Source organism: Diabrotica virgifera, chromosome 5 (genome assembly GCF_917563875.1).
Source record: "Diabrotica virgifera virgifera chromosome 5, PGI_DIABVI_V3a".
NCBI classification, from domain to species: domain Eukaryota; kingdom Metazoa; phylum Arthropoda; class Insecta; order Coleoptera; family Chrysomelidae; genus Diabrotica; species Diabrotica virgifera.
In genome coordinates, this window is record NC_065447.1 from 117,616,485 (window position 1) to 117,628,586 (window position 12,102).

Consider the following 12,102-nt stretch of genomic DNA (forward strand, 5'->3'; position numbering starts at 1 on the left):
TGAACAGTTCCAAAGTTACGGAGGTAGTATAGTATAATTGGTCCAAAAAGAGGCCAAACCCAGACATCCAAAGTAAAATTTTTCCTCCCAACACCAAATTGTTCTATATGCTCCACATATTGTTTAGTAAAAAGTTGCACCATTTTGAGCGTCCAGTTTAGGGGGGAGATGGGGGAGAAGTCGGTAAATTAGTAGTTTTTTTTACGTTTTTCGTCAATATTTCTAAAACTACGCTTTAGTGTAAACAATGTTTTATACAAAAATGTTCTACATAAAATATAAAACAAAAAAGGCCCATTCATAATTGTTATAAAATCAACGGTTTCAGAGTTACGGAGGGTGAAGGTGGAGGTTTTCGATACTTTTTATATATATATATTTTTTTTCAAGTGATGATGATTCTGGTTTGGTGAGGTTGACGTTTCTTCAAGGGCTTATCACCATCGGCCACTGAAATAGCAAATTTTATTTAAAAAACAAAATCCTGTTAAAGAAAATTTCTTTCACCAGTAATAATATTATAAATTGCCCAAAAAATATAAAAAGTTTCGAAAACCTCCACTTTACACCCTCCGTAACACTGGAAACCTTAATTTTATAACAATTATGAATGGGCCTTTTTTGTTTTATATTTTATGTAGAACATTTTTATATAGAACATTGTTAACGCTAAAGCATAGTTTTAGAAATATTGACGAAAAACGTAAAAAAACTACTAATTTACAGACTTCTCCCCCATCTCACCCCAAACCGAACGCTCAAAATGATATAACTTTTTACTGAACAATATCAGAGTGTAAAAATAACACAGAAAGAGAAATACAATTAAGTTTTTTTTATTGATATGATACATAATTTATACTTTTGTGATACAACAAAAAATCGGGGTCTGAATCACTGTCACTCATGAGAAGAAATAGTTTTCAAGATAATATAAAATAATTTCAAAGAAGACTGCACTTCGAACTACAGTTTAAAACTAAATCGAAAACTAATATCTTTTCGATTTTATTTATTTATTTTAACCATAAGTAGCCTATCAGCAGGGACACATAAACTTTTCTCCGGATTTAATTGAATACTCAAGAAACTCTGTACCTGCAAAATACACATTCTTATCTGGATCTAATTCAGTCATTCAGTGTTTACCTGATTGTATTCAAATTTTGGGTAAATATACCTGAAATCTAATGAAACCCTTTTAAAACACAGTATTTATCAATCATAAAATAGGTTTTCCCAAAATGTACTTACTAATTCTGTTTAACTATTACTAATAAATATAAAGGTCGCATATTTTTCTACCTGTCTTTGGACAAAATTGTTTGTTTGAAAAGGGGTCGACCCACGATATACTAAACTGTGACTAAACTAAATAATTGAAGACAGATACTAATTTTCAATATTTATTTACAGTGGAACCCCGATAAGTCGGCCTCCGATAACCCGAATCGATTTTCATGAGATAAAATAAAAATGTTTTCACTTTGACTGAGTTTTTTTTTACCAAGAAATAAACAATAATGTATACAACTGTACGTAATTTAGATGTCCTGGACATAAGTATTTAATTTTTTTGGCAATTATAATTACCTTTATCTGCAAGAGTACCGTATTTTATTAATTTTTACCATATTCTCCGGATAACCCGGATTGTCGATAACCCGGATCGGCCGCGGTCCCGATTAATCCAACTTATCGAGGTTCCACTGTATTTATTTATTTATTTATTTATTTTGAAACGTTTTTTCAGTGTAAGCAAAAAATCCAAATAAAAACAGTTGAAACGTAATAAAATAAATTTGACGTACGTCGTACGTCCTGAAGTATAGTAAATGGACGTACGTCGTACGTCCACTGGTGCTGAAAGGGTTGTACCTTTTTAGAAAAAATATAGCCTGTAAAAAATTTTAAAAAACGGTGTACATATCACGTCCCTACACCTAGCAGAAGCAGAGTTCTAGCTAATGAAAAATAGGTTCATATTCGTCAAATTCTAAATGGAATACTTCAACGTAAAATAAACGAAAATGAAGCACATTTCGGGGAAAACTCATTACAACTTATTTAAAGTGTTTAAAAAAAGCTTCATTTTTGTTTTATAAAAAAAATTTCTAGCATCAAAATTAAACAAGTTACGCTCAAAATAAAGTTAGTTCCTTTTCGTTTTGGTAAAAAAATCGAGAAAATCACCTCCTAATTAGTATCTTAAATGAACTTAATCGTGACAACTTCACAAGTTTCTTGACTCGTATGTATATTGTTTATATGATCTGTAAGTTTCATCGGTTGAAAATCCTTATTATTGAAAGGGCTGTAGTTAAAATGGGTTGAACGAGTCACTGATCACGAATGTATGCAAATTTAGAAACACCAAATCTTAATCAATTTTTGTCTAAGAGAAAAACAAAAAGTACATGATATTCAGAAAAGCAAATCTGACTTTTTTTTGTTTTTCGAGATTTTTGGTATCTCTAACAATTTTTAAGTTATTTTGAAAAAAAAGCATATTTTTCAAAATTTAAATTTTTAAAAATTTTACTTTGAAACCAAATTTTTCCAAAAATAAGCACTTTGAATCGATGAAACTTACAGATCATATAAACACAACATAAGTAAAATAATTTTTGGAGCGATAACGATTAATTTCATTTAAGTTGCTAATTAGGGGGTGGTCTTCCCGATTTTTTTTTTGCAAAAACAAAAGGGACCAACTTTATTTTGAGCGTAACTTGCTTAAATTTAATGCTAGAAACTTTTTGTAAAAAAAGAAATAAAGCCTTTTTTAAGAACTTTAAAAAAGTTATAATGAGTTTTCCCCAAAAAGGGCTTAATTTTTTGGATATTTCACTTCGAAATATTCTATTTGAAATTTGGTGAATATGAATCTATTTTTCAATTAGCTATAGCTCTGGTTCTACGAGATCCAGAGACCTAACGCGTACACCATTTTTTTACTTTTTCATAAGCTATATTTTTGCTAAGAACGTTTTTTTCGACAAAATACTTGCTTTCTGAGTTATTTGCGAAAAACCGTCTAAAAATGTGGTTATTTTGTTGAAAAATGAACATATTCACTCGCAAATAACTCGAAAAGTGTTGACTTGGCTAAAAAGCTCTACAGAACAAAAGTTACTTAAAATTAGTCAGTTTACCCATTTCCGGAATTATTTTGGACATATATTTTTTCACCCCCAAGAGGGGGTGAAAGTCACCCCCAGGGCAAAAGCACACATCGGCACAATATCACTTTTTTTCTTTGACATGTAAGCTATACGTATGCCAAATTTCATGTCAATCCAAGCGGTTCTTTAAAATTTAGAGCAAAAACCGTGAAAGAATGGACTAAGAGATTTAACCTGCCATTAGACGCGCTATGAGGGAATACCTCACCATATTTGTTTATAACCAATAAAATCGTCTTAACTAATACGATACCCTTGAGCATCCAGGAATGCCTTTAGCATCGTTCATGAGAGGGTATGAAAAAGTTATAGAATATTTCAGGCGGTCAGTGTGCTCTGTGATACTTGAAAGAAGTGAGAGAATTCAAGTGAGAGAATTCCTCACTGCGCGTGCAATCACGGTGAAATCTCGTTTCTGTTATGTTATCTCAAAGAAACTTTTAGGTTTTTGTTTAATATTTGGGTAGATTTAATTAAAATATTATTGTTTAGGTTAGGTTAGGAACAGTGCCGCACCGAGGGGGGTGGGTTTGGGGGTTAAAATCCCTCCCAGAGCATATAGAAATATAAATAAAAGAAAGTAGGAAAATGTAACTTGTCTTTCACAAATAATACAAAAAACTTTCGGTACCCAAGCCAACCCCCCACCCCCACCCCCAGAGGAAAATTCTAGGGGCGCCACTGGATAAGAACCCATTTTTAATTTAACCTATTCTAATTGAGAAATAAACCACAATTTATCGTTATCACAACGACGTCGTTATCAAAATACAAAATATTAATAGTTAATTACATAAATGCCACAAAGAAACAGCTTCAGAACAGTTGTTAATTTTAATTTGTATTTTTAGTAAAATGAATTCGCGTAAAGAACGCCAATTACTTCAGTGGCTTCCTGAAATTGAAAATAAGGAAAACTTGCTTTTGATCTATATTATTTTTACTTTTGTTTTGTTAAATTAATAATAAAAAAATTGGTTTACGAGACCTTCTATAATATGTGAGGACAACCCATTTTACAGTTATACATGTTGACATTCATTCTTCCTCGAAATAAGTCGAATTGATGTAGGTGAGGGCGACGCTCATACGCGTGCAACCACGTCACAATAGAAGACGCGTGTAACGGCGGGTTAATGACCTTTTGTTGTGAGCGTAATTTAAGAATCCATAAGCAATGGTTTCAACAGGATAGCGCAACAAACCATACAGCCGAACGCTCCATAAATTTGCTTTGTGAACATTTTTGGTAACACAATAATTTTCAATTGTAAAGACTTGAAGAATTGAAATGGTTTTGTACACACTTATGACTCGTAGACTTGTTTAATGCAGTGTACAAAACAGGAAACATACCAAAACAATGGGTGCGTTCGGACGACCACAGCGGCTGGACAGCTGAGCCAGCAGTAGCTGTCAGACGTCACCGCTGGAAGCCAGCAACTGAGAGATTTACTAAGCTTTCCCTATCACGGCTGGATACAACCACTCAGCCGATTTCTGCTGACCGCCAGCCGCTATGGTCGTCCGAACGCACCCAATGGTTACTCTCAACCTTTTGTGCTATCCCTAAAAATATAAACGCTAAAGATTGCAGTGAATACAGAACAATATCAGTGACATTCTCAAATTATTCTTGAAAATAATACATGGTCGTATAAATAAAAAACTAGAAGAAGGAATAGATGATAGTCAGTTTGGGTTCAGAAACGGACTAGGAACCAGAGAGGCGTTATTTGCTTTTAATGTGTTAGCTCAAAGATGCATGGACATGAATGTGGATGTGCATGTTTATTACGTTGATTTTGAGAAAGCTTTTGACAAAGTAAGATATGAACAATTAGTCTAAATTCTAAAGGCAAAAACATAGACAAAAGGGACTTACGAATAATAACAAACCTTTACTGGAATCAAAGAGCACAAATTGTAATAGATAACGAACCCAGTCCAGAAATTGAAATCCGGAGAGGAGTTCGGCCGGGATGTATTATGTCTCCATTACTCTTTAATGCATATAGTGAAGCCATTTTTGAAGAAGCATTGCTATCTCAAACAATGAAAACAGTTCTCTGCAACAAAGATCTTAGCTTAGAACTGAGAGTAAGAGCTTTGAGATGCTACGTGTTCTCGATACTACAATATGGACTTGAAAGCTGGACATTAAAGCAAGAACACATAAATAAGCTACAGTCATTTGAAATGTGGTGTTACAAAGGCATGCTTAGAATAGCATGGACACAGAGGAAAACGAACACGGAAATATTGCGAGAAATGGGTAAAGAATGCGAAATAATAAACACAATAAAAATAAGAAAGTTACAATATCTGGGACACGTAATGAGGGGACCGCGATATGAAATGCTAAGACTGATAATACAGGAAAAGATAAGAGGCGGAAGGAGTATAGGAAAGAAGGAGAATGTCATGATTAAAGAATTTAAGGGACTGGTTTAGATGCAGTTCTGTAGAACTCTTTAGAGCAGCGGTGGATAGAGTAAAGATAGTGATGGTGATATCCAACATCCGATTAGGAGACGGCACTTTAAGAAGAAGATGACTACTGAATGGCAGAGAGAGAAGAGTACTAAAATTTAAAAAGAGGAAGAGTAGTAAAAATACGGAGAGAGAAGTGTGTAATAGCTATATGTATAACAAGAGAGGAAAGTGCTACTTTTCCTCCCGAGAATGAAGTTTACTGCCCGACGGGTAGCGGAGGGCAGTAATCATTCAAAGGAGGAAAAGACACTTTACTCCCATGTTATACATATAATTTTTCCACCTTCCTCAAATAACAAGCAATTTTTTCATTTTTACTTAATTTATTTATGTAACTAACCAACAAAATTTATTAAAACTAAAACTAACAAATAGGTACAATATAACTGTCAACTGTCAAATATAAAGTCAAATTATTAATGTAAACATTGTTAAATCAAAATAACAATTTACTGTTTTTACTATTCTGCAAAATACAGGGTGTTTTATAAATAAACGTTAAAATGTATAGATACTTACGTAATACAAAATAGATATTGTACAAGGCGTCAATAAGTTATATTTCATGAATGAAATGCCATGACGTTATTTTACTTTTCCTCCCTAGGGAGGAAAAATTCCCTAGGGAGGAAAAGTACAACTTGGCTCCCTACAATCAGGTCCGGAAAAGTATACTTTCGTTAGAGGTAGGTGGAAAAAAATATTTTAACTCCTATCTGAGCGCTTTCGGCTTTAAAGCCATCTTTAGAGCTATGGTCAATAATTTCAAAATACCATTATGAAGAGAGAGGGATCCCGTGTAAGATTGAATATACTTTTTCCACCTACTTTTAGCAAAAGTATCATTTCCTGACCTGATTGTAGGGAGCAAAGTCGTACTTTTTCTCCTTAGGGAGTAAAAGTACTTTTCCTCTATAGTGAGTAAAAGTAAAAGTGACGTCATGGTATGTCATTAATGAAATAACTTATTTGACGCCCTATACAATATTCTTGTATAGTAAGGAAAGAAAAACCCTTTCTTTATAATATAATATGTATCCCAAAATGTATATAATTTAAACATAAGTAGGTCGTTGAAGAGGTGTTGTTTCTGTAATATCAAACAAAGCGAAGGTTGATAATGTAGCAAATTGATGTAGTTTGTTTGGGTAACCTTGCGAATAAGAATCGTTACTCACGTATAGTCTAATTTCACAGTCCAAGATATAGGAAGATTTAAAAAGCCCCAGGAGGAGTTAAGTAGAAATTATTATTATAGTTAGCATTGCCCGAGATGGGTGTCTGAACGACTACCCCGTAAAACAACACCTCTTTAAGCCCAACGATAATGGACGTTGTATCTTTAGATAAAAGTATAGTGTAGATTCAGTGTTTTCCTAAGTTCGAGAGTTGACCCTTTTTACCGTCCCTTAAGTACCAACACGACATTCTATTATCTATTACGTAAGTATCTATACATTTTAACGTTTACTTATAAAACACCCTGTAGTTTGCAGAATGGTCAAAAACAGTAAATTGATATTTTGATTTAACAATGTTTACATTAATAATTTGACTTATATTCGACAGTTGACAGTTAATTTTGTTAGTTAGTTGAAAAAATGACTTGTTATTTGAGCAAGGTGGAAAAATCATATGTATAACATGGGAGTAAAGCGCCTTTTCCTCCTTTAAATGATTACTGCCCTCCGCTACGCGTCGCGTCGGGCAGTAGGTAAACTTCATTCTCGGGAGGAAAAGTAACACTTTCCTTCCTTGTTAAACATGTAACTATTTCTCATGCAGGCATTTTTTTATTGATTGAAAATCTTTGTTCGGCGTTTGGAAAAAAACAAGTATTTGTTGTTAGTTGTGAAATTTTGGTTTCTTACATTGAAAAGACATCTAATACAGACCCAAAAGCCTCTCACAAAAAAACACATTACAAAAGAGTGATCATGGTAAGGTTAAAAACCTTATCATCTGAAGCGGACGTGGGCAGCATGCAGAATACTTCAGGCCGATGGTAAGCTTACCATGATCAAACTTTTGTAATGTGTTTTTTGTGAAAGTCATTTGTGCCTGTATTAGATGTTTTTTCAATGTACCTAACAAACCAAAGTTTCACAACAAACAACAATGTTTTTTTTAAACATCGAATAAAGTTTTTTCAATCAATAAAAAACTGCATAATAAAAAGTTTTTTCAATCTCACATGGGAACCCTCTCTCTTCATAGTGGTATTTTGAAATTATTGACCATAGCTCTCAAGATGACTTTATAAGCCGAAAGCGCTCAGATAGGAACTAAAATTTTTTACACACTTTAAAAGTGCTCTTTTCTCCCTGTCATTCAGTAAAATAATGTTTGCGCATATTTCGAGCATCCACCTCATTCACCGGATTTAACACCACCTGACGGCTATATTTGGGTATGATGAAGAATTCCATATTTCGGTCGAAAAATCCACCAGAAACTGTTGGAGAACAACAGCAAAGAATAATAACTTATTTTAAACATTTGCAGTAACGACTTCCAAATACGTTTAATGATCTTCAGAAACGTTATGAAGCTTATTTCTAACGTCATGGTGCACAATGTGCAGTGCACATTTTGAATATATGTATTATAAAATTTAATTCATAAATATATTTTTTATATTCGGTACTCTTTATTTTGGTGGATACTGTATAATATTAAAATATTTTATTTATTTGTGGATATATTTCCTTATACCTATCGAGTTTCGTTTTAGTTTACCACTGGCTTCTCTGTTAAAAATAATGTCTATTGTTACATCTGGTATCCAATAGTCTTTCTTTATTCTGCTTTTTCCGTTGTATTCATTGCAGAACTTATAATATTTAGTCTTTTGAGTTTAAACTGCACTAGATTTTTAAGAGCTAGTGAACCCTCCCACTAACGGTCGTCCTGTAAGGCTAGAAATTTGTCTAGTGATAATTCATAGCACACCAAGGCTAAAAACCATGACCTGGCAGGCATCAGCCGTGTACGTGTATCTACCAGGTGAATCGAAAAGTGCATAGTTTAGGGGTAAAATAAACTTTCTCCTGTAAGGTTTAAATTTAAGTATGTGTTTGAGTAAGTCATTTAGAAAAAATGTGTACAATGACAGGCGATTCTGAAGAGCATAAAACCTTGCCAGGCGAGGCTAAAGTTTAGGGGTTTTTCCTAAAATGATTTTTTATGCATCCAACAATTTTTTTTAGGTTTTTTGAATCATTCCAAACAGAAAAGGTCTTTAGTGATTTTTCTCTTAAGTTAATAGTTTTTGTTATATAAGCGATTGAAAATTTTGAAAATTGCGAAATAGATATTCTCTAAACATTGATTGATAAAATCCCAAAGAGTTTTTTGCAATACAATATCGGAAACACCTTTGTTTTTTAATTCCTATTCAAGCGGGCGCGATACTGTAGTATAAGTGGACGTTTGAGTTAGCATAAATTCATTATCTCGAGAATGGGCAAATTTCAAGAGAAATCCTCAGACAGGTCGATTTTTATTTTTAAATTAGGACTTTTTGGCATATATATAATACTAGTGACGTCATCCATCTGAGCGTGATGACGTAATCGATGATTTTTTTTAAATGAGAGTAGGGGTTGTGTGATAGCTCATTTGAAAGGTTATTTAATTCTCTATTCACTAATATAAACATTAACATAATTATTTATACAGGGTGTACAAAAAAAATTTTTTATTAAATTAACTTTGATTAAATTTGACAAATAGAAGAAATATTTTTTGTGCACCCTGTATAAATAATTATGTTAATGTTTATATTACTGAATAAAGGATTAAATAACCTTTCAAATGAGCTATCAGACAACCCCTACTCTTATTTAAAAAAATCATCGATTACTTCATCACGCCCAGATGGATGACGTCACTAGTATTATATATATGCCAAAAAGTCCTAATTCAAAAATAAAAATCGACCTGTCTGAGGATTTCTCTTGAAATTTGCCATTCTCGAGATAATGAATTTATGCAAACTCAAACGTCCTCACTTATACTACAGTGTCGCGCCCGCTTGATTAGCAATTAAAAAAACAAAGGATTTAGGGTTAAAAATAGCCGATTTCGCAATTTTCAAAATTTTCAATCGCTTATATAACAAAAACTATTAATTTAAGAGAAAAATCACTAAAGACCTTTTTTTGTTTGGAATGATTCAAAAACCTAAAAAAAAATGTTCGATGCAAAAAAAATAATTTTAGGAAAAACCCCTGGCAAGGTCTTATGCTCTTCAGAATCGCCGGTCAATGTACACATTTCTTCTAGATTACTTACTCAAACACATACTTAAATTTAAACCTTACAGGAGAAAGTTTATTTTCCCTCTAAACTACGCACTTTTCAATTCACCTGGTAGATACACGTGCACGGCTGATGCCTGTCAGGTCATGGTTTTTAGCTTTGGTGTGCTATGAATTATCACTAGACAAATTTCTAGCCTTACAGGACGACCGTTATTCGGAGGGTTCACTAGCTCTTAGACTATTAATAATGTTAATTCATTTTTTTAGGTTATTGAAATATGCGCTCTAAGCTACGATTTTAGTATCCTAGAAAATGGTGACGATACAGTAGTAGCTGATAGAGGAATGAACCTAAGTAAAGGACAGCAAGCTCGAATAAACTTAGCTAGAGCTATCTACAAAGAGAGCGATATTTATCTTATAGATGATTCACTAACGGCTCTGGACCCAAAAGTTCAAAATCATATTTTTAATGAATGTATTCAAAGTTTTCTTAAGAACAAATTAGTTATGCTTGTTACACATAATCCAAAACACATTTCAAAAGCAGATATAGTTATTATTCTTGAAGATGGAGGGATTAAATTTGCTGGAAAAAAACAGGAAGTCTCCGATAAGCTCCTGGCAGCTATAGAAGAAGAAATAACGGAAAAACAAAATGAGCAGGCAACTGAAGATCAATCAAAAGAGGACGAAGCTACTGAAACTTCCAATTTGCTTCCAGATTTACCCACAGACAAACAAATTTACCACGAAAATAAAAAATCTGGTACAGTAGCACATGAAGTTTACTCCAAATATGTCCAATATGGTGGTGGATATTTCTTTCTTATTTTTTTGGTTCTTGTTTTCGCTGCTGCAACATTTAGTGAGGGTAGTTCACAGATTATGCTGACAAACTGGTAAATATGATACTGTTAAATTGTATTCTTGTAAAGAGTAGTTATAAGTTACACAAGTTTAGGTTTACCTGTGTCATGTAGATATAATGTTTAAGATATATACTATGTGCCATATGGTAAAATATATCTGATATACTATGTGCCATATAAGTGTACTCTGGCGTCTAAAGAATCATCATCTGCTCTTGTTACTACCCATTACGTGCTTTAGTAACTTTAATGTTCTTCAATAATTTCTTCAAATTGTTGAAGAGACAAAGAGGGTTGTTTGGTCATTATTTATTTTTAATCGTATAACAAATAATTAGTATTTAAAAATAAGTTACATAGATCTCCGTAGTCACTTCGTGCGGTTAGCTAATAATTTTTATTGAAAATAAAAAACAAGAATAAACCGCTAAACGCCGTAAAAAAGAGTGGAGCATACAATATTCCAGCTACAAAAGATCTGATATGAATATTACGTGGCGCGAAAATGTATTTTCATTTTGATGCAAAATAAAATTTTAGTTTTATTTTAAAAGATTTTTTCATAATACAGGGTAATTGATTAGTGGGGTAAAGCTCCATAGATCCGCTATAGTAATAGATAGCAATAAAAGTTAATAGGTAACAAAAATTGTAGCAAACTTTGAGCTTCACATTAAAAAATAAGTTAGAATGTTACAGGTTGTTCGATAACAGAGTGGCATACCAAACTTATGCTTTTTTAAATGGAACACCCTATATTTTATTTTATATTCGAAATCATGTTAATTTCTCCATCACAAAAATATAAAGGTTTGTTATGTTATACGGGGTATTTACAAAGTTATAACCAATTTTGTATGAAAATCGTAACAAGTTCAACTCCCTGTATAAATAAAGATGAGCACAACAACAATGGTTTATTAATGCTATATTTTTTTATTTATTGTCAAAATTTTGAAGAATTATTGACATTGCGAATTTTCTTTATATCAAATAGAGGGTAAGTCAAAACGCAAGTACATTATTTTCTCAGTTATGTTAAATGGAACACCCTACATTTTATATCATTATTGAAAAGTAACATTACAGTACCTTAATTTTTATATAACATTCCCTATGTCCAAATTTATTAGTTTTCGAAATATTTTCATTTTTTAGAGCAAATTATTTTATGTGTCTAAATTTATCTAAATTTTAAGTAAGCCATGACTGAATTGACAATTGACAATTACCTACTGATTATCAATCCGGTAACAATGTAGCAAATAAAGAAATAAAAATAAT

At 32.5% G+C, this 12,102-nt stretch overlaps 1 protein-coding gene across 1 annotated transcript in view; it reads left to right on the forward strand.

Moving 5' to 3' along the window:
* Positions 1-12,102, forward strand: part of LOC126885119 (probable multidrug resistance-associated protein lethal(2)03659) — a 185,634-nt gene that overhangs the window by 78,876 nt on the left and 94,656 nt on the right. Inside the window, exon 7 of the mRNA XM_050651551.1 lies at positions 10,214-10,848. Within this exon, the coding sequence (XP_050507508.1) occupies positions 10,214-10,848 (635 nt within the window). The remainder of the gene's footprint in view (positions 1-10,213; positions 10,849-12,102) is intronic.